This window comes from Panthera leo, chromosome D2, assembly GCF_018350215.1.
Source record: "Panthera leo isolate Ple1 chromosome D2, P.leo_Ple1_pat1.1, whole genome shotgun sequence".
NCBI classification, from domain to species: domain Eukaryota; kingdom Metazoa; phylum Chordata; class Mammalia; order Carnivora; family Felidae; genus Panthera; species Panthera leo.
Window position 1 is genome coordinate 8,934,470 of NC_056689.1, and position 22,775 is coordinate 8,957,244.

At 42.1% G+C, this 22,775-nt stretch overlaps 1 protein-coding gene across 12 annotated transcripts in view; it reads left to right on the top strand.

Moving 5' to 3' along the window:
- LOC122201673 (zinc finger protein 37A-like) overlaps positions 1-22,775 on the top strand; it is a 141,801-nt gene that overhangs the window by 7,556 nt on the left and 111,470 nt on the right. For 10 of the 12 annotated variants that reach the window (XM_042907548.1, XM_042907547.1, XM_042907546.1 and 7 more), the window contains exons 1-4: positions 11,488-11,909; positions 12,782-12,913; positions 20,734-20,878; positions 21,156-21,251. The exons of 1 other annotated variant lie outside the window; for it this stretch is intronic. In XM_042907548.1, coding sequence (XP_042763482.1) covers positions 12,899-12,913; positions 20,734-20,878; positions 21,156-21,251 — 256 coding nt within the window. In that variant the 5' untranslated portion in view covers positions 11,488-11,909; positions 12,782-12,898. One more of the 12 variants, XM_042907539.1, reaches the window with a different exon arrangement.

Here is a 22,775-nt window from a genome sequence, read left to right on the forward strand (position 1 = left end):
CACCCAGAATCTCCTACTGTCACTTTTATACACAAATGTTATCTTTTTTTTTTATTGGAATAAGTTATGTTGAGTTAAGACATCTTAAGACATACTACCTAAAGATATGTATACTCTCTATAGTATATATTTCTATTTCTATCTATACTAAAGATATCTATACTATCTATAAAAAGATAACACAAATGTTATCTTTTTTTATTGGAATAAGTTATATTGAGTTAAGACATACTGTCTGTATATGTGTATAACAACCATGTGTATTTTATATGTGTGTGTATATATACATATAGTACCGGGCATCTTTGGTTCAGTAGTGTATCTTTGAAAAATACCCATGTTGTGTGTATGATTAGTTAATTGCTGTATATGTCTGTGTAGCATTCCATTGTGACTATCCCAGAGTTTATCTCTTTATTTTTATGCTACATCTTTAGGATACGTATTGGAAACACACTTGTTTTGAAACTTATTTCTTTTGAGTTTTAAGGTATTTGAAAAACCTTGATGTAAATATTCTTCTGTGTGTGTTTTGGAGGACACAAACTGTTTTTAAATCTTTGAAATCTGTAAATGAAGTTCATTCATTAATTTTGAGAGAGAGAGTGTGAATGTGACAGGGAGAGCAGAGAGAGAGGGAGAGAGAGAGTCCCCGGCAGGCTGCATGCTGTCAGCACAGAGCGAATGTGAGGCCCAATCTCATGAACCGTGAGGTTATCACCCGAGCTGAAACCAAGAGTTGAATGCTCACCTGACTGTGCCACCCAACGCCCCTCAACTCTTATGTGTGTTAGATGTGTGACCAGAAATGGACTTGCTGGGTACAGAGTAGCTACGTATCTAGATTTATCAATGTGTGTTAGTTTTAACAGTTTTCCAACGTGGTTGTACTAAATCATATTGCCACTAGCAGTGTGTGAGGAGTTTAATTGCAGTTCATCCTTATGAGCACTTGATATTGTCAGTCTAATTAAATTCAACCATTCTGGTCGGTGTGTTGCTCTATCTCGTCAGGTTTTAATTGCCATTTCTCTGATGACTAATGATGTTGAGTATGCTTTCATATGTTCATTGGCTTTTTGGATGTCCTTTAGCAAAGTAACTGTTCAGGTCTTTTGCCGATACCAGTTTATTGGGTTATTGGTCTTATTGAATAATTCTAGAAGTTTGATGGGAATGCAAACTGATGCAGCCGCTCTGGAAAACAGTGTGGAGATTCCTTAAAAAATTAAAACTAGAACTACCCTATGACCCAGCAGTAGCACTACTAGGAATTTACCCATGGGATACAGGAGTGCTGGTGCATAGGGGCACCTATACCCCAATGTTTATAGCAGCGCTTTCAACAACAGCCAAATTATGGAAAGAGCCTAAATGTCCATCAACTAATGAATGGTTAAAGAAGACGTGGTTTAGATGGGAGGTTCCGGAAGATGGCGGCGTAGGAGGACGCGGGGCTCACAGCGCGTCCTGCCGATCACTTAGATTCCACCTACACCTGCCTAAAGAACACAGAAAACCGCCAGAGGATTAGCAGAAGGGAGTCTCCGGAGTCAAGCGCAGACCAGAGGCCCACGGAAGAGGGTAGGAAGGGCGGCGAGGCGGTGCGCGCTCCACGGACTGGCGGGAGGGAACCGGGGCGGAGGGGCGGCTCGCCGGCCAAGCAGAGCCCCCGAGTCTGGCTGGCAAAAGCGGAGGGGCCGGACGGACTGTGTTCCGACAGCAAGCGCGACTTAGCGTCTGGGAGGTCAGAAGTTAACAGCTCTGCTCAGAAAGCGGGAAGGCTGGAGGACAAAGGGAGGGAGAGCTGCTGAGCCCCCGGACGGCAGAGCTCAGCTTGGCGGGGAACAAAGGCGCCAGCGCCATCTCCCCCACCCATCCCCCAGCCAAAATCCCAAAGGGAACCAGTTCCTGCCAGGGAACTTGCTCGCTCCGCGCAAACACCCAACTCTGTGCTTCTGCGGAGCCAAACCTCCGGCAGCGGATCTGACTCCCTCCCGCTGCCACAGGGCTCCTCCTGAAGTGGATCACCTAAGGAGAAGCGAGCTAAGCCTGCCCCTCCAGCCCCCGTGCACCTTGCCTACCCACCCCAGCTAATACGCCAGTTCCCCAGCAACACAAGCCTGGCAGTGTGCGAGTAGCCCAGACGGGACACGCCACCCCACAGTGAATCCCGCCCCTAGGAGAGGGGAAGAGAAGGCACACACCAGTCTGACTGTGGCCCCAGCAGTGGGCTGGGGGCAGACATCGGGTCGGACTGCGGCCCCGCCCACTAACTCCAGTTATACACCACAGCACAGGGGAAGTGCACTGCAGGTCCTCACCACGCCAGGGACTCTCCAAAATGACCAAACGGAAGAATTCCCCTCAGAAGAATCTCCAGGAAATAACAACAGCTAATGAACTGATCAAAAAGGATTTAAATAATATAACAGAAAGTGAATTTAGAATAATAGTCATAAAATTAATCGCTGGACTTGAAAACAGTATACAGGACAGCAGAGAATCTCTTGCCACAAAGATCGAGGGACTAAGGAACAGTCACGAGGAGTTGAAAAACGCTTTAAACGAATTGCAAAACAAAATGGAATCCAGGATGGCTCGGCTTGAAGAGGCAGAGGAGAGAATAGGTGAACTAGAAGATAAAGTTATGGAGAAAGAGGAAGCTGAAAGAAAGAGAGATAAAAAAATCCAGGAGTATGAGGGGAAAATTAGAGAACTAAGTGATACACTAAAAAAAAATAATATACGCATAATTGGTATCCCAGAGGAGGAAGAGAGAGGGAAGGGTGCTGAAGGGGTACTTGAACAAATTATAGCTGAGAACTTCCCTGAACTGGGGAAGGAAAAAGGCATTGAAATCCAAGAGGCACAGAGAACTCCCTTCAGACGTAACTTGAATCGATCTTCTGCACGACATATCATAGTGAAACTGGCAAAATACAAGGATAAAGAGAAAATTCTGAAAGCAGCAAGGGATAAACGTGCCCTCACATATAAAGGGAGACCTATAAGACTCGTGACTGATCTCTCCTTTGAAACTTGGCAGGCCAGAAAGGCTTGGCACGATATCTACAGTGTGCTAAACAGGAAAAATATGCAGCCGAGAATCCTTTATCCAGCAAGTCTGTCATTTAGAATAGAAGGAGAGATAAAGGTCTTCCCAAACAAACAAAAACTGAAGGAATTTGTCACCACGAAACCAGCCCTACAAGAGATCCTAAGGGGGATCCTGTGAGACAAAGTACCAGAGACATCACTACAAGCATAAAACATACAGACATCACAATGACTCTAAACCCGTATCTTTCTATAATAACACTGAATGTAAATGGATTAAATGCGCCAACTAAAAGACATAGGGTATCAGAATGGATAAAAAAACAAGACCCATCTATTTGCTGTCTACAAGAGACTCATTTTAGATCTGAGGACACCTTTAGATTGAGAGTGAGGGGATGGAGAACTATTTATCATGCTCCTGGAAGCCAAAAGAAAGCTGGAGTAGCCATACTTATATCAGACAAACTAGACTTTAAATTAAAGGCTGTAACAAGAGATGAAGAAGGGCATTATATAATAATCACAGGGTCTATCCACCAGGAAGAGCTAACTATTATAAATGTCTATGCGCCAAATACCCGAGCCCCCAGATATATAAAACAATTACTCATAAACATAAGCAACCTTATTGATAAGAATGTGGTCATTGCAGGGGACTTTAACACCCCACTTACAGAAATGGATAGATCATCTAGACACACAGTCAATAAAGAAACAAGGGCCCTGAATGATACATTGGATCAGATGGACTTGACAGATATATTTAGAACTCTGCATCCCAAAGCAACAGAATATACTTTCTTCTCGAGTGCACATGGAACATTCTCCAAGATAGATCATATACTGGGTCACAAAACAGCCCTTCATAAGTTTACAAGAATTGAAATTATACCATGCATACTTTCAGACCACAATGCTATGAAGCTTGAAATCAACCACAGGAAAAAGTCTGGAAAACCTCCAAAAGCATGGAGGTTAAAGAACACCCTACTAACGAATGAGTGGGTCAACCAGGCAATTAGAGAAGAAATTAAAACATATATGGAAACAAACGAAAATGAAAATACAACAATCCAAACGCTTTGGGATGCAGCGAAGGCAGTCCTGAGAGGAAAATACATTGCAATCCAGGCCTATCTCAAGAAACAAGAAAAATCCCAAATACAAAATCTAACAGCACACCTAAAGGAAATAGAAGCAGAACAGCAAAGGCAGCCTAAACCCAGCAGAAGAAGAGAAATAATAAAGATCAGGGCAGAAATAAACAATATAGAATCTAAAAACACTGTAGAGCAGATCAACGAAACCAAGAGTTGGTTTTTTGAAAAAATAAACAAAATTGACAAACCTCTAGCCAGGCTTCTCAAAAAGAAAAGGGAGATGACCCAAATAGATAAAATCATGAATGAAAATGGAATGATTACAACCAATCCCTCAGAGATACAAACAATTATCAGGGAATACTATGAAAAATTATATGCCAGCAAATTGGACAACCTGGAAGAAATGGACAAATTTCTAAACACCCACACTCTTCCAAAACTCAATCAGGAGGAAATAGAAAGCTTGAACAGACCCATAACCAGCGAAGAAATTGAATCGGTTATCAAAAATCTCCCAACAAATAAGAGTCCAGGACCAGATGGCTTCCCAGGGGAGTTCTACCAGACATTTAAAGCAGAGATAATACCTATCCTTCTCAAGCTATTCCAAGAAATAGAAAGGGAAGGAAAACTTCCAGACTCATTCTATGAAGCCAGTATTACTTTGATTCCTAAACCAGACAGAGACCCAGTAAAAAAAGAGAACTACAGGCCAATATCCCTGATGAATATGGATGCAAAAATTCTTAATAAGATACTAGCAAATCGAATTCAACAGCATATAAAAAGAATTATTCACCATGATCAAGTGGGATTCATTCCTGGGATGCAGGGCTGGTTCAACATTCGCAAATCGATCAACGTGATACATCACATTAACAAAAAAAAAGAGAAGAACCATATGATCCTGTCAATCGATGCAGAAAAGGCCTTTGACAAAATCCAGCACCCTTTCTTAATAAAAACCCTTGAGAAAGTCGGGATAGAAGGAACATACTTAAAGATCATAAAGGCCATTTATGAAAAGCCCACAGCTAACATCATCCTCAACGGGGAAAAACTGAGAGCTTTTTCCCTGAGATCAGGAACACGACAGGGATGCCCACTGTCACCGCTGCTATTTAATATAGTGCTGGAAGTTCTAGCATCAGCAATCAGACAACAAAAGGAAATCAAAGGCATCAAAATTGGCAAAGATGAAGTCAAGCTTTCGCTTTTTGCAGATGACATGATATTATACATGGAAAATCCGATAGACTCCACCAAAAGTCTGCTAGAACTGATACATGAATTCAGCAAAGTTGCAGGATACAAAATCAATGTGCAGAAATCAGTTGCATTCTTATACACTAACAATGAAGCAACAGAAAGACAAATGAAGAAACTGATCCCATTCACAATTGCACCAAGAAGCATAAAATACCTAGGAATAAATCTAACCAAAGATGTAAAAGATCTGTATGCTGAAAACTATAGAAAGCTTATGCAGGTAATTGAAGAAGATATAAAGAAATGGAAAGACATTCCCTGCTCATGGATTGGAAGAATAAATATTGTCAAAATGTCAATACTACCCAAAGCTATCTACACATTCAATGCAATCCCAATCAAAATTGCACCAGCATTCTTCTCGAAACTAGAACAAGCAATCCTAAAATTCATATGGAACCACAAAAGGCCCCGAATAGCCAAAGTAATTTTGAAGAAGAAGACCAAAGCAGGAGGCATCACAATCCCAGACTTTAGCCTCTACTACAAAGCTGTCATCATCAAGACAGCATGGTATTGGCATAAAAACAGACACATAGACCAATGGAATAGAATAGAAACCCCAGAACTAGACCCACAAACGTATGGCCAACTCATCTTTGACAAAGCAGGAAAGAACATCCAATGGAAAAAAGACAGTCTCTTTAACAAATGGTGCTGGGAGAACTGGACAGCAACATGCAGAAGGTGGAAACTAGACCACTTTCTCACACCATTCACAAAAATAAACTCAAAATGGATAAAGGACCTGAATGTGAGACAGGAAACCATCAAAACCTTAGAGGAGAAAGCAGGAAAAGACCTCTCTGACCTCAGCCGTAGCAATCTCTTACTCGGCACATCCCCAAAGGCAAGGGAATTAAAAGCAAAAGTGAATTACTGGGACCTTATGAAGATAAAAAGCTTCTGCACAGCAAAGGAAACAACCAACAAAACTAAAAGGCAACCAACGGAATGGGAAAAGATATTTGCAAATGACACATCGGACAAAGGGCTAGTATCCAAAATCTATAAAGAGCTCATCAAACTCCACACCCGAAAAACAAATAACCCAGTGAAGAAATGGGCAGAAAACATGAATAGACACTTCTCTAAAGAAGACATCCGGATGGCCAACAGGCACATGAAAAGATGTTCAACGTCGCTCCTTATCAGGGAAATACAAATCAAAACCACACTCAGATACCACCTCACGCCAGTCAGAGTGGCCAAAATGAAGAAATCAGGAGACTATAGATGCTGGAGAGGATGTGGAGAAACAGGAACCCTCTTGCACTGTTGGTGGGAATGCAAATTGGTGCAGCCGCTCTGGAAAGCAGTGTGGAGGTTCCTCAGAAAATTAAAAATAGACCTACCCTATGACCCAGCAATAGCACTGCTAGGAATTTATCCAAGGGATACAGGAGTACTGATGCATAGGGGCACCTGTACCCCAATGTTTATAGCGGCACTCTCAACAATAGCCAAATTATGGAAAGAGCCTAAATGTCCATCAACTGATGAATGGATAAAGAAATTGTGGTTTATATACACAATGGAATACTACGTGGCAATGAGAAAAAATGAAATATGGCCTTTTGTAGCAACATGGATGGAACTGGAGAGTGTGATGCTAAGTGAAATAAGCCATACAGAGAAAGACAGATACCATATGGTTTCACTCTTATGTGGATCCTGAGAAACATAACAGAAACCCATGGGGGAGGGGAAGGAAAAAAAAAAAAAAAAAAAGAGGTTAGAGTGGGAGAGAGCCAAAGCATAAGAGACTGTTAAAAACTGAGAACAAACTGAGGGTTGATGGGGGGTGGGAGGGAGGGCAGGGTGGGTGATGGGTATTGAGGAGGGCACCTTTTGGGATGAGCACTGGGTGTTGTATGGAAACCAATTTGACAGTAAATTTCATATATTAAAAAATAAAAAAAAAAAAAAAATAAAAATAATAAGATTTACTGAATGAATGAAAAAAAAAAAAAAAAAGAAGACGTGGTTTATATATACAACGGAATACTACTTGGCAATGAGAAAGGATGAAATCATGCCATTTGCAGCAACGTGGATGGAACCGGAAGGTATTATGCTAAGTGAACTAAGTCAGTCAGAGAAAGATAGATACTATATTTTTACTCATGTGGATCTTGAGAAACTTAACACAAGACCATGGGGGGAGAGGAAGGGAAAAAATAGTTACAAACAGGGGTGGGGGGAGCCAACCATAAGAGACTCTTAGATACAGAGAACAAACTGTGGGTTTATGGAGTTGGGGGAGAGGGGAAAGTGGGTGATGGGAACTGAGGAGGGCATTAGTTGGGATGAGCACTGAGTGTGGTATGTAATCCATTTTGACAATAAATTATATTAAAAAAATTCCCTAACAATGAATTCTATAAGTCTTATAATATATCTTGGATATGAATTGTTTGTAGAAATATGTATTTATTGAAAATATCTTTTCTGAGTTATGTCTGATCTTCTCCATGCCTTCTGATGACGGTTGAAAAGACTGTCCTTTCTCCTGCTGATTGGTGGTTTTATATTTGTCATTTATTGGGTGAGCATGTATTTGTGGTTTTGTTTCTGGGCTTTCTGATTGTTGTATTGGCTGAGTTATCCTTCATGACAATACCACTGCGTTTTATTTATCGTAACTTAATTATAAGTCATGATATCTGGCAGCGTCACTCTTCTAGGTTGGCTGTTTTCTTCAGGGTCGCGTGGGTATAACGGATACAGAAAATTGCTAAGAACATCTTTGAGTTTTATTTATTTACTTACTTATTTAGATTTATTTATTTTGAGGGAGTGAAAGAGAAGGTACGAGTTGGGAAGGGGCAGAGAGAGGAGTCTGATTCTGAGCTGACTCTGCACCTCCAGGACAGAGCCCGTCAGGACTCAGTGTCACAGAAATGTGAGATCATGGCCTGAGCTGAAACTCAGAGTTGGATGCTGAGCCACCTAAGCCACCCAGGTTCCCCATTTATCTTTTTTTAGTGTTACTGACTTATTTTTTAAGTACCTCTTTTTTTTAATGTTTATTTTTGAGAGAGAGAGCGCGTGGGGGCGAGGGTCAAAGAGAGAGGGAGACACAGAATTCGAAGCAGGCTCCAGGCTGTGAGGTGTCATCACGGGATGCTTTCCTTAACATCGCCCCAGCGATGGCCCTGCACTTTGGCCACTAGTAGTAGACTACAGCTTCTTTTTAAAAATTGTTTTAAAAATTTCAAAATAGATATATGTATCTATCTATCTATCTATATATATACATATATATATATAGATAGATAGATAGATAGATATAATTCACCTACCATTAAATTCACTCCTTTAAGAGTGGAAAATTCAGTGGGTTGTAAGTATATTCACAAAGTCGTGCAACCATCACCACTGTCGAATCCCAGCATGTTTTCTCACCAGCTTCTTTTAGGTCTCCCAGGTGCAGCCATATTGACCCCTCCCCGATGGGCACACCAGCTGGGAGGCGTGAGCCTCAGAGGCGTTATCCCCCCACCTCCGTGCCCTTCTGAGCGGCCTGCGGTAACTGGACGACACCGCTCTGAAGGTCTGAAGGTCTGAAGGTCCGAATTCCAGTTCTGCAGGGCTCTTCTCTGAGTACCTGTAGTATCAGCATGACCCAGCACCTCCCCCGCTTCAGGTGTGGAATCCCAGTTCTGTGGGGCCGCTCTCCTGAGTGACTTCTTCCGTCATGGTTCCCTGAGATGGGAGCTGCTCTCTGCCCGTGTTACGCCTGTGTTGCCTCAGTGTCCACTTTGCCTTTAAAATGCCTGTTTTAACCTGCTCTATTAAATTCCCTCTCTCATAACATTTGGGTGGACCCTGACTGATGTAAACATTCTTGTACGCACATCACTGAACGTTAACTTTATGATAGCGTCACGTGGAGTCGTGTACGTGCTGGAAGTGCCAGATTAACAATCCGGTAAAATTTGATAGAAACGAGCCTCCAGGGAGTTTACATGGATTAAACTCAGAGTAACGGTGACTGGGAATAAGTATCTCCTCAACCACATACCAGAGAGAGAGAGACAGGGTGCAAGCAGGGGAGGGGCAGAGAGAGGAGACAGAATCCGAAGCAGATTTCAGCCTCTGGGCCGTCCGCAAAGGGCCCGAAGTGGGGCTCGAACAAAGGAACCATGAGGTCATGACCTGAGCCGAATTGGAACGCTTAACGGACTGACCCACCCAGGCGCCCCAAGGACTTGGGAAATAAAAACCAACAATGTATGTGTATTGATCCATAAAATAAGAAGGATGAATCTGAAGTATATTGTAGTCAGTCAAAGGTACAGACTCCACAAGATTACATACTGTAAGATTCTATATGCACGGGACTTTCCAGAAAAGGCAAACCTGTAGGCATGACGTATAGATAGTAGCTGCCAGAGGATAGAGTGGTAAGGAAGTTTGACTTCAAAAGAGTAGCACGAAGGAATTTGAGGGCTGTGGTGAAATAGTTTTGGATTTTGGCTGTGGTGGTGGTTACACAGATCTCCGCATTTTGTCACAATTCCTGAAACTACACCAGAGTGAACTTTTGTGTATAGAAGTAAAATGAAAAAATTTTCTCTCAATAAATGATAGGTTACATGTTTTTACTTAAACATTTGCATTCTTTTAAATTCTCCTAATAGACTTTTACATACATTTGTCATTCACTGTCATTTCTTTTTTATCATGAGTGCTTAGTTATGTAGCCGGATTCACGTTTCTATTGACTTAAAGATGTCTTTATTAATTAACATATCTTTTCTTTCAAATATTAAAAATATATTTCCTTGTTTATTTGCTTTTAACTTAAAATCGAGCTGAACTACTTGTTATTGCTAATACTAAAACGCATCGGATACTAAATTTATGGTTTTTATTTTTGGTGTCACAGCTTGTCACCTTTATTTTCCTAGTGGTTTATTTTACACATTTCAAATCTTGGATCCCTGTGAATTATGCCCTGTGTGAACTATGTACCTAAGACTATTCCAAACTGTTACGAATGACTTGCTGTTGGAATATTCCATTCATTTCTCATTGCCTTGAAATGCTGTATTGATTAGACTACATTCAAAAAAACGCTCTTAATCATGGCCATGTTTCCATGAAGCAGATGCCAGACTACTTGTAGTGGAGCAATATTATACGTGTTGATATTTCCTGGGAAGTTTTCTTTTTGAAATGTTGTCAGTTTAGCTTTTCATGTGTTACAGATGAAGTTACGAATGCTTTTGTAAAGTACCTATTAAAGTACACAAAAATCAAAGAGAAAGAAGTATGTACAAAAGTTGGTTGACAGTGTTAGTGGATTTTGTCACAGAATAGAGTTTCAGTGAAAGGGTCTATCTCCATTTCTTCAAGTAATGTTAGTGTCGTAGAAGGAAGAATAAGATTATGTAGACGAATAAAGACATTTTCTTTTGAACTGTCGATTTTCTGATTTATCTACGATTTTCGTTCATTGCTTTCATGATTTTGATGAACTATCTTGCTTGATCCCACCCTCGTCCCCTGGCTTTTTATTTCCAGAGAGAATCGCTGGCGGTGTCAGATACTATTTTTTTATTCTAAAAATTGTTTTATTGCTTGATGGAATCTGTTTCCTAGTATTTAGAAAGTGAAGTCGACAAGCAGGTTCCTTTTCCTGACTGCTCAGCTCTGTGTCCAAATTGCACACTGGGTGCACATAGATCTCGGCTGTAATCTGCAACTTTTGGGGATTCCCTGACGCGATCTGACAGTTTGGGTAGCTGTTTGGGTAACTAACAAGCGCCCCAACCTTCTTACGGTAGATAAAGACTACACACTCTCCACTAAAGCCCATCGCCGCTCAAGGAGTCTAAAAGGAGCGGTGGCTCTGGCTTTCAGCGCGGAACGCTCCCACTGCCCGGTTCTGCGCTTGCCTAGTACCGCCTCCTCGTCTCTGCACTTCCGTCCTGTTTCTTTTTTTCCTTCCGTTTAACTCAGTTCTCGTTGGGAGGGGGGGTTCTGCACCCGCCGTGTCTCTGACCTTTTCTGCGGATTCATGTGCAGGGATCGATAGGTGAGCTTGGGACGATTGGACGAGGGCCAATGGGGGCGCCGTGTGCCCGGGAGTCTGTGCCCCGGCGGTCGGTGCCCGATCGCGTGGAGGAGGTCCGTGGAGCGGGGACGGCGGGATGGGGACGTGTCCATCAGCACTAGAGGTCGGGCCGCCCCGGTGCTCAGTCCCTGCCGGAGCGGCCGGGGCCGTTCGCGGGGCCCGGTTCTGGAGGCCGCGGGAGGAGGGCGTGTGCCCGGAGGCGGTGGGAGAGGGACGGCGCCGCGGCCGGGAGCGGGGCGCGAGCGCGTCGGGCGGAGGCGGGGTGGTCCGGGAAGACGGGCGCCCCTGCCTGGGCTGACTCGGTTACCGCCCCGCCTCTTGGTTCCCCTTGTCTCCTTCCTGGAGTCCCCCGAGCGGCTCTCCAGTCGGGTGCGCGACTGCTTCTTGAGGTGTGGTGTTACTCAGTCCGGCCTTAGGGAAGGATCTCCAAGAATCCCTTACTTTTTGTCTCATTGAATAGAAACATTGTTTGTTTGTTTGTTTTTCTTCTCGAAGGTTACTGACTTGTTCAGAATCACAGTTTGTTAGTGGCGAAGCCTGGAAGTTGTGTCTCCCGACTCCAGAGAGACTGCCTGCTTTTCCACACGAGGAAAGGCAAATTACTTTTAAAAAGATCCTTTTGAGAAACGGCAACCAGGATCAAGAAATGAAAACATAGACCTTTCATTAAAGCATTGCTTTTTATCGTTTTCTGTGTAATCAGTAATCAAAGGTTTAGTAACAGTGGGGAAATTGATAAACAGTTTAATCAGGAGTATTTTTTTAAGTTTACTTATTTTGGGGAGAGGGAGAGAGAGAGAGAGAGAGAGCGCCCAGAAGAAGCAGAGAAAGAGGGAGAGAGAATCCCAAGCGGGTTCAACACTGTCAACGCAGAGCCTGATGTCCGGCTCACTCCATCCCACCATCCCTGAGATCTTGACCTGAACAAGAATCCAGGCTTAACTGACTGAGCCACCCAGGTGCCCCAGGTTGGGAGTATTTTTTGTAGCAGTTTTGGTGAAGACTTAATGTTACTTCACTGAGTATGTTTTATTTAAACCTACTTTTTAATTTAAAAATTTTTTGTGAACATCAAGAGAGCTTTAAACTGTTAAAAATCCCCAGGAAGGAAATATTTAGGTTTTCCCAGTGAAAACTTTTATGCCCAGCAGCCATTACATGATTAAGTCAGAGTCCTATTAGATAGTTGTTCTTTGAGCATCTGCTGTCCTTTCTGAAGGTGAAGGGTACTGACACGCTTCCTATCTATTGGGTTGTATAGTTTTATAGGGCAGGAGCGTTCAGGAGCCACCAGGCAGGCCAGCTCTTTTAGGACCTCATTCCTCCTGTAACTCAGCACAGCACCAGAGTTGTCTACACTTTTCCAAGGCAGCAGAAAATGAACAAATCCCAGGTAAGTTGTTCATTCCCCACTTTATTTTGCAGTGGACCTGGTGAGATTTGTGAGTCCCATACTAATGGGAAATTAGCAATAGATAGAAATCTACCTTTACAGAAAGTAGTGGCAGATCAATAGCAAAACTAAAGTGGCTTCTAGATACATACTGATCATTCTATAACTTAGAGTTTCTAAACTGACCTACAAATAACATCTCTGTTGTTTCTGATAATCACGGAGAAAGGAAGACACAGTCTTTTGGATACAGACAGAATTTTTATAAGACACAAAGACTTCTTGGATGATATCTTTTTTATCTTTTAACCTTCCTGTGACAGCCCTGAAATGAGTGCCTAAAACTATTCCTCACTGAAAGTAAAAGGGTCCAAGAGATAGCTCAAGTAGTTAATTTAATGATAGTCTTGTTCGATCCTGGTATAAAACCTGATACGTTTAGGGGCGCCCAGGTGGCTCAGTAGGTTGAGCTTTAGAGTGTGGCTCAGGTCAGGATCTCACACTCCGTGAGTTTGAGCCCCACGTCAGGCTCTGTGCTGACAGCTCAGAGCCTGGAGCCTGCTTCAGATTCTGTGTCTCCCTCTCTCTCTGCCTCTCTCTCACTCACACTCTGTCTCTTGCTCTCTCAAAAATATATAAACATTAAAAAGAAAATAAAAACCCTCATACGTTTAGAGGAATGAATATGGCCTGCGTGCTGGTTAACAAGAACTCTCCATGAGTACTTTAGCCGGGTTGTGTATGCGAGTTTTATAGCCGATCGTTTAAAGTTAAATTCTCCAGTAAGTCTGTCTGAGCTTCTCCGTCAAATTCATCCCATAGCTTTCTGCCTTGGTTTTTCTTCTTCACTGTTTGGGATCTGTCCAGGTAAAGGTTGCCAATGATTTAATTGTATTTACTGACCACTCTTTCCAGGAGACTCTTTGTCTCTTTTGATGGATACTGGAAAAATGGTTGAATAATACTGTTTATTGTTTTGAGTACTTCTAAAAATATGTAAATTATCTTAATGTGTAATTGACAGGCATTTTCTCTTCTTAGTTCCCTAGTAATTTGAGATCTATCCGTATGTAGCTTATTTCCTTTTTTTTTTTTTTTTTTTTTTTTTTTTTTTTTTTTTAATTAGAATCTTAATCAGGCTGCGCTCTCAGTGCAGAGGTCAGTCTCACGACAGTGAGATCATGACCTGAGCTGAAATCAAGAGTCACATGCTTTACCACCTAGACACCCCTGTAGTTTGTTTCTTTTAATGTTGGATTTTCCCGCTGTGTGGACACAGTGTATTCTAAATACTATATTTTACTGATAGACATGTAGGTAATTTGCATGTTTCCTTAATATAACAGCTGCTGTGAATATCCTTGACATTCTCTGATAAATGCAAATGTATCTCCAGACTCATGAACATTGCTTCTCAGAGTGAGGATCTTTGGCCAGAAATGGCAGCGTCCCCTCGAAACTTGTTTGACATGCAGATTGTGATCCACCATCCCAAACCTACTGGAAGAGAACTTTTGGGGGCCAGGCCCAGCAATCTGTGTTCTTACGGGATGTCCGTGTGATGGTTGATAACACATTAAGTTTAAGAATCATTGGTCCAGTGTCCAGTGATTAATATTTTTGAGTTACAGGATATTAGGATTTCTCATTTTTCTAGGTAAATTGTTACTCATCAGAAAACTGTGTCTTCTCCAGATACAGAAGTTATTCCTACTTCAAATGGTTACAGACTTCACTGTTTAATTTGTATGTGTCTGATTATTGAGTTTGTGCAAATTTCATAAATTTATGGTGTATAAGTGTTCAGCAATTTCAAGAGTGGGTGGAATTCTTGCACACCCATTGTTAGAATTATTTCTTTGTGTTTAGTGGTTTTTTAAAAATATACATGTATCTCCCCCCACCCAAGAGAGGTAGCGTGAGCTGGGGAGAGGGGTAGAGGGAGATGGATGGAGAGAATTAAGCCAACTCCACACTCAGGGTAGAGCCCGACATGAGCCTGGATCCCACGTCCCTGGGGTCAGGACCACAGCAGAAATCAAGAGTCTGATGGTCAACTGAGCCACCCTGTATTATGTATTAATATTTAAATATATTTTTATATGCACTTTTTTAACTGCTTGTTGCTGGCATGTTATTTTTTATATATTGACCTTATTTCCAACAAGTTTTCTACACTAATTTACCACATCTAATTGTTTATCTGTATATCCAAAAATTTGGATTTTTTATGTATACACATGTATAATCTGGGAATAGTGACACTGCCATATACTTTTCCCAGATTTTGTACTTTTTTTTCTATATTGCCCTCTTAGGTCCTCAAATATATAATGTTAAATAGAAGCAAGAGTAGGGGGGAAACTTTCCTTTCAGTATGGATTTTTGCTGTATTTGTTTACATTTCATAATGGCATCAAGGATGTCCAATTTTATTCCTAGTTACCTAAAATTTTTCTTTTTTTTTAATGAGTGCCAATTAAATTAAAAAAAAATATTAATGTTTATTTTTGAGAGAGAAAGAAAGAATACCAGCAGGGAAGGAGCAGAGAGAGAGGGAGACAGAGAATTCAAAGCAGGCCCCAGGCTCCTAGCTGTTAGCACAGAGCCCAACTTGGGGCTCGAACCCACGAACTGTGAGATCATGACCTGAGCCGAAGCTGGATGCTTAACTGACTGAGCCAACCAAGCGCCCCAATGAGTGCCAATTAAATTATTTAAAATGGTTTTGGACATCTACTGAAATCGTCATATGATTTGTCTCCTTCATTTTCTTAGTAAATTACATCAAATTTTATGCAATTAAATTTAATGTAAAACTAATTACAACAAATTTAAATGTAAAACTAACAAGATATGTCTGAAATAAACCTAACTGGGTCATGACAATATTTTGTTTTAGAATTATGTATCTGTGTCCATGAGAGACATTGAGCAGTGAGGTATTTTTTCCTGGTGGGGGACATGTTCTTGTTAGGATTTAGTATTTAGTGTCAAAGATATGTTGAATTCATAACAAGAATTCTTGAGTATTTCCTCCTGCTTTCTCCCCAAGATTGTGTTTTATTTTGTTTCTACTTCTTTCTTAGGTATTCATTCATAGGTAGGGACATCTTTACCTGGAATTAGTTTGTTTCCCTCCCTTCCTTTCTTTCTTCATTGTTAAGTAGGCTCTGCGCCCAGTGTGGGGATCGATCTCATGACCCTGGGTTACAACATCCCATTTTTTTTCCTCTTTTCTCCCAGCCTCTGGCAGTCCCCATTTTATACTCTGTTTCTATGAAATTGGCTTTATGGTGAGTTATAGTGTATGATATTTGTTTTCTCTCTGACTTACTTCATTTAGCATAATGCCCTCAAGGTCTGTCCATATTGTCTCAAGTGGCAGGATTTCCTTTGTTTTTATGGTTGAATAGTATTCCATTGTGTGTGTGTGTGTGTGTGTGTGTGTGTGCGCGCGCGCACGTTTATATATATATTTATTATATATGCATGCATGTATACACGCATTATCTTTACCCCATTCCTCTGTTGATGAACACTAAGCCTCATGCCTCAGCTACTATCAATAATGTTGCAGTGAACAGGGGATTACAGGGGTCTTTTGCAGTTTTGATTCCATTTCTTTTGGATTTGTGCCTAGAATTGGATTGCTAGATCATCTGGTAGTTCCATTTTTAATTTTTTGAGGGACCGCCATAGTGTTTCCCAAGGTGGCAGCACCAATTTACATTCTCACCAACAGTGAATGAGGATTCCCTTCACGCCACAGTCTTGCCATTTGTCATTTCTTGTCTTTTTGATAATAGCCTTCTGAGAGGTGTGAAAGAGATATTTCATTGTGGTTTTGATTTGCATTCCTTGATGGTTCATGATATTGAGCACCTTTGCATGTACAATTGGCCGTTGTAGGTCTTTGGAAAAATGTCGGTTCAGGTCCTTTGCTCATTTTAATTGGATTATTTGCTTTTTGGTTTTTGAGTTGTATGAGTTGTTTATACATTTTGGATATTAACGTCTTATCAGATACATGATTTGTGAATATATTTTCCCATTCTGTAGGTTACTTTCCAGTTCATGGACTGTTTGCTGGGCAGAGCTCTTAAGTTCGATAAAGTCTTGTTTGAGCTTTTGTTGCCTTGCTTTTGGCATCTTATCCAAAGAAAACATCATCCTAGAGAACAATGTTGAGCTTCTCCCCTATGTTTGCTTCTAGGAATTGTATGGTATCAGTTCTTATGTTTAAGTCTGATTCATTTCAAGTTAATTTGTATGAGTGGTGTAAGATAGGGGTATAGTTTCATTCTTTTGCGTGTTGGTATCCCGTTTTCCCGCTGCCATTTACTGAAGAGACTATCCTTTCTCCATTGTGTGTTTTTGCAACCCTATCAAAAATCAGTCGACCTTATATGCGTGGGTTTATTGGGGGGTTTCTCTTCTGTTCCGTTTGACTGCAACTGTTTTTATCACTGAAATAAGTCTCCCTTTCGCTGCAGTTGGTATTCCCTGTAACGTACCTTAATTAGGCCTTCCTTCACTTCGTTCATTAACCATTTATGAATAGTTAGTACGTGTCCTAATGTGTGCCAGCTGGTGAGGATTCTAAGAATGAGACATCGCTCTTTATAAGGAGAAACTCTTAGAACTGTGTAGGGCATTAAAAGAACTCACGTGATTTTGACGTTACTGTAAGTCCTACGGTGGGGATCCTGTTTTGTTTTCCTCATGATTTTTCATTTCTGGTTAAAAATGAAAAGACAAGATTTTCAAGGCTAAAATAACATAATTGTTTTTTGTATTGGGTGACGTACCCCATTTGTATTTGTTCTTGTGAGGCTTTAGTCCCTCCATCTGACAATGTATTTATTCCCTATGCTTTTTGTTGGTTGTGTGGGGCACCCCGATTGAGTGGGAGCCGGCAGGCGCCAGTGAAGAATTCACTCAAGACAGAACAGAGGAAATAGAAGTTTACCGGATACCCTGCAAGGGAGCAGCGGGCGGGATGGCAAAGGGGAGACCGTCTGCTACTAGGCGGTGGTGAGGGGCTGTAGTTCTAGAGTAGCTGTAACTTTTCCCCCTTTTTTGGTAATCTTAGGCCTGTGCCTGCCGTGGGCAGCCCATTGGTCAGTGAGGGCCTGTGGCTTAATGAGCCTGTTCACGTCAGCTTGGTGGTCGTGGTCGCTGTGGATCCTTTTGCTTTCCTCAAGCTTTGACTGCTCAAGCCTGTTGTATACACAAGTGGTCTCTACAGGTTGTTTGTTTCTGTTTTACTGGATTATTTTGTTTTATTTTTTCAACACTGCGTCAGCTTGTGTCATAACAAAGGATTCCTAAATTTACTTTTTGTTTGTGTCTGTGATCTTAGGGGCTAAGGCGTGGCTCTGCTCTCTGTGCTGTGCATTGTGGGGTCAAGGATGAAGGATGATGTCTCTGAAACTTCTCCCTGAAGTGATACATTTCCTTTGTACCACTTTTCATTGGCCAAAGCCAGTCACGTGGCCCAGCTTGATGTCAGTGGGCAGGAGTTGTGATGTACCCACAGGGGCAGGCTGGGGCGCTGGACCTACTGGAGAGGGGAAAAAATATGTTGTGAGTGGTTTGTCAGTGGTCACATGATTTATCAAGTGACCTTTGATGATACACTTTTAAAGTTACTCCTTCTAGAGTGGTTCAGTATTTAAGTTTTATTCTAATACTAATCATCATTTAAGTTTAAATTGTGGTTATAGTTTGTAATTTTCTATTAACATATGAAAGGACCTTTATTATTACTGCAATTCGACCTTTACATTTACTTCAGTCATCTTCTGCTATCCCGTATTCTGTGGAAGGCCTCTGAAGTATTTTGTTTCCCTTAATGAAGAATATTTGTAATACTGTTTTTCAGACAGTTTCATGGGGCACCTGCGTGGCTCAGTGGCTTTAGCATCCTTCTCTTGCTTTCAGTCCAGGTCCTGATCTCACGGTTCCTGGGATGGAGCCGTGCTTGGGGCTCCACACTCACAGCATGGAGCCTGCGTGGGATCCTCTCTGTCCCTTTCTCTCTGCCCCTCCCCTGCTCGTGCTCTTTCTCTCTCTCAAAATAAAGAAAGAAACCTAAAAAAATTTCTTGAAGCAGTTTCATTAAAGGACAGAGCTGGTATGTCAGGAATGATTTGGAATCGAATATATCTCTTGATTGGTGAATTCTAATTATGTGCCCGGATAATACTACGTTAAGTAAGTTTTCTGGATTAGCTAGTGCAATCCTACACCACCTTTATGCTGTAGGTACTGAAATTACAGAAGCGTATAAGGATTTACTTTCGGGATCTCTACAGAATAGACATTTGCAGAAAGTGCAGTTTGAGAAGTGGACAAATCTGAGATCTCTTGAGTCAGGTCCACCAGAAGATGCCTCTTCTGCCAGTTTGCTACTTGGAATGTGAGAACCGGAACTCACATTACAAATGACACTGGAAGTGTTCTCAGTGGTTCCCGAGGTGCCTCCTGGTTTTGAAAATGACTCGGGAAGATCTTTGTGTGCTGCTGATTTTATCATCTTGCTCCCCCTCACTTCTTCATAGACGTGTCATGTCTCAGTGTGTTCTCCCACTTCACATACTTAAGGAACCTCAGCCTTTATACTCACGATATGTAGCTGCATCAACAGGTAGAAACATGTTATTTATATATATTTTTTAACTTTTTTATGTTTATTTTTGAGAGAGAGAGAGACAAAGAACATGAGTTGGAGAGGAACAGGGAGAGGGAGATACAGAATCCCAAGCAGGCTTCATGCTGTCCTTACAGAACACGATGCAGGGTTCAAACCCGTGACCAGGGAGATGATGACCTGAGCCGAACTTAGCCACCCAGGCACCCCGTGGCTTTTACCTTTTAAACTGGAGAATAAAAATTTGTAACAAAATGTATTGATAGTATATTTATGTAATCCATAAATATCAACTTCGATAGTACTCAAAAGTGTTCTTTTTTTTTAACTTTTTTAAATGTTTATTCATTTTTGAGAGACAGAGAGAGACAGATCATGAGCAGGGAAGGGGCGGGGAGAGAGGGAGACACAGAATCCGAAGCTGGCTCCAGGCTCCGAGCTGTCAGCAGAGCCCAGCGCGGGGCTCGAACTCACGAACTGCGAGATCATGACCTGAGTCGAAGTCGGACGCTCAACCCACTGAGCCACCCGGGCTCCCCAGTACTCCAAAATATTCTTTAAGGTGGAAAGTGATCACACATTGAAGACTCGGTCTAATTTACTCTGTGATCCATTCCATGAATTCCTTTCTGGCACTTCTTGTCATCACAGATCCAGGCTGGATTCTCAACTTTTCCTCCACCATTTGCCCCCTTCTCATTTCCCGAACGTGTTAATGGAGCCCCGCCTTTGCTTGCACCGGGGACCACGACCCTGTGTTCATGAGAGTACGGGTTTCCTCTTCTCCACCAGCCGTTCTTCAGTGAGGCCCCATAAAGAGCTAATTTTGCTGCTCGTTTGTTTTAGTCTGTCTTGTGCATACCTCACCTTAGCGATTGTAACCTGTTACTGCATGTTTTCTTATCAGATTACGTGCTCCTGGAATACAAGAACAGTTTTATTAATCTTAGCATTTCTAAGAATTGGAACAGTTCCGGATACGTTGTGGGATTTGGTGATTTTTACATTAATAATACCCTGAAGCAATGGCATAGTGTTTGTTAGATTTCTCGTCTTCCCTCAAAGCCTAAAGCCAAACACGCCTTCTGCAGACTGTTTTGGTAATCATGAGAAGGATTGGTTCGCATACAGCTTTTTCCATGTCACCCAATTCTGAACATTTCAGATTGAACAGAGATTCCAGGGATCGGTATCATTTAAGGATGTGACCGTGGGCTTCACCCAGGAGGAGTGGCAGTGCTTGGACTCAAGTCAGAGGTCCCTGTACAGGGACGTGATGCTGGAGAACTACAGCCACCTTGTCTCAGTGGGTAAGGACTGTTTTTATATAATTCCAAGTAGCATGTTTTGGTTGTGTTAATTATGAGGCGTATAGGCTCTGCGCCGCGTTGAATGATATTTAAGATTGGAATTCAGGAGTCATTGCCGATTGACCACTTTTGGGCGCCAGGAAGGTAGTTGTGTTTACCTCTCCAGTGAAGTGTTCCGTGGCTTCTTCACCGAGCAGCTGCAGCGGCTTCCTCCTCTTCCAGAGGCCCTGAAGTCTAGGCCACCTGGTCTGAATCCTGAATGATTTCACGTTGACAGGGTCCTGTGCTACCAAACCAGAGGTGATCTTCAGGCTGGAGCAAGGAGAGGAGCCATGGATATGGGAGGAAGAATTCCCAAGCCAGAGCCTCCCAGGTGAGTGGATACATACGGCACCGATGAACGTCAGGACATTTATTATCTTCCCATGATTAACCCAGGGCTGGACAACTTTGGAATGTTTTTTTAAGGTACCTGTTTAGAAGTCATAATCCAGTGAGTGACTGAGAATACTGGTTATTGGACCAAACCTCCAGATTCTGCTCTCACGAAAAATCTTCTCCTGTTTGATTCATGTTTTGAATATTCACCATTCTTACATTTGTCAACAGACCAGTCTTTGCCTCCTCCCCTTTGCCATCGTTTTCCTGCATGAGTGTGTGTTTCTCAAAGCAGTGTCAGCCTCCGACCTTACCGGCGTTGTTGCACTGCATTCCTGCTGTTCCCAGGCATTGTTTCATACACTGATTTTCCGACTCAAATAATTTTTGAGTGCTTGCTGTTGTCTAAATACCATCGTAGTGAGAGGCGCTTGGGTGGCTCAGTCAGTTGAGCGTCTAACTTCAGCTCAGGTCATGATCTTGCAGTCCATGCGTCGAGGCCTGCATCGGGCTCTGTGCTGACAGCTCAGAGCCTGGAGCTTGCTTCAGATTCTGTGTCTTCCTATTTCTTGCCCGCCCGCCCCCCCCCCCCCCCCCGCCCCACTCGTGCTCTGTCTCTCAAAAATGAATAAACATGAAAAAAGTTTTTTTGATTAAAAACAATTAATAAATGCCACAGCAGTGAAAGAATAATGTGCCAGTGACTTTATACAAGTAGCACTAGTGGCCAAGAGATACATGCAGAGGTGGTCAACGTCACTAACGTGAGGGACATGCACCCCCGAGCCACATCACACCATTTAGAATGGCTAGCACCAAGAAGACGAGAGAGAACAAGTGTTGGCGAGGATGAGGAGAAAAGGGAACTCTTGTGCACTGTCGGTGGTGGTGATGTAAGTTGGTTCACCTACTGTGGAAAAGGGTGTGGAGATTCCTCAAGCAGTTAAATATAGAACTGTCCTAGGATCCCGCAGTTGTACTTGGGAACATATGCAAAGAAAATGAAAAGAGGATATCGAAGAGAATATACACATTCTTGTGTATCACGGCCTTATTCACAATAGCCAGATCTGGACACAATCTGCGTGCTCATCAGTTCATGAATGGCTAAAGAAAGAAAAGAGAGTAATAGTATTCGATCATGAGAAATGACATCCTGCCACTTTAAGAGAAAGACAGTTACCGTATGGTGTCACTTATATCTGGAATCCGGAAAAGGCAAACTCATGATAACAGAGGGTACTGTGGTGGTTCCCAGGGGATGGGGTGTGGGAAAGGAGCGATGGCACAAGATCGGAAGAGTACTAAGTAAGCCTAGAGATAGCGGATACCATATCAAGAATGCAGACAGTATCGTATTGTGATAACCACACTTGCCAAGACACCAGAACTGAATGGTTCCAGTCACTAATAAGACATGGGAATTGTGTAACATAATAAAGGTGCTGATTACTGGTAAAGTAGCAGTCATAATACAGTTTATAATTGTCTGAAACTAACATGTGCACCTTGAATTTAT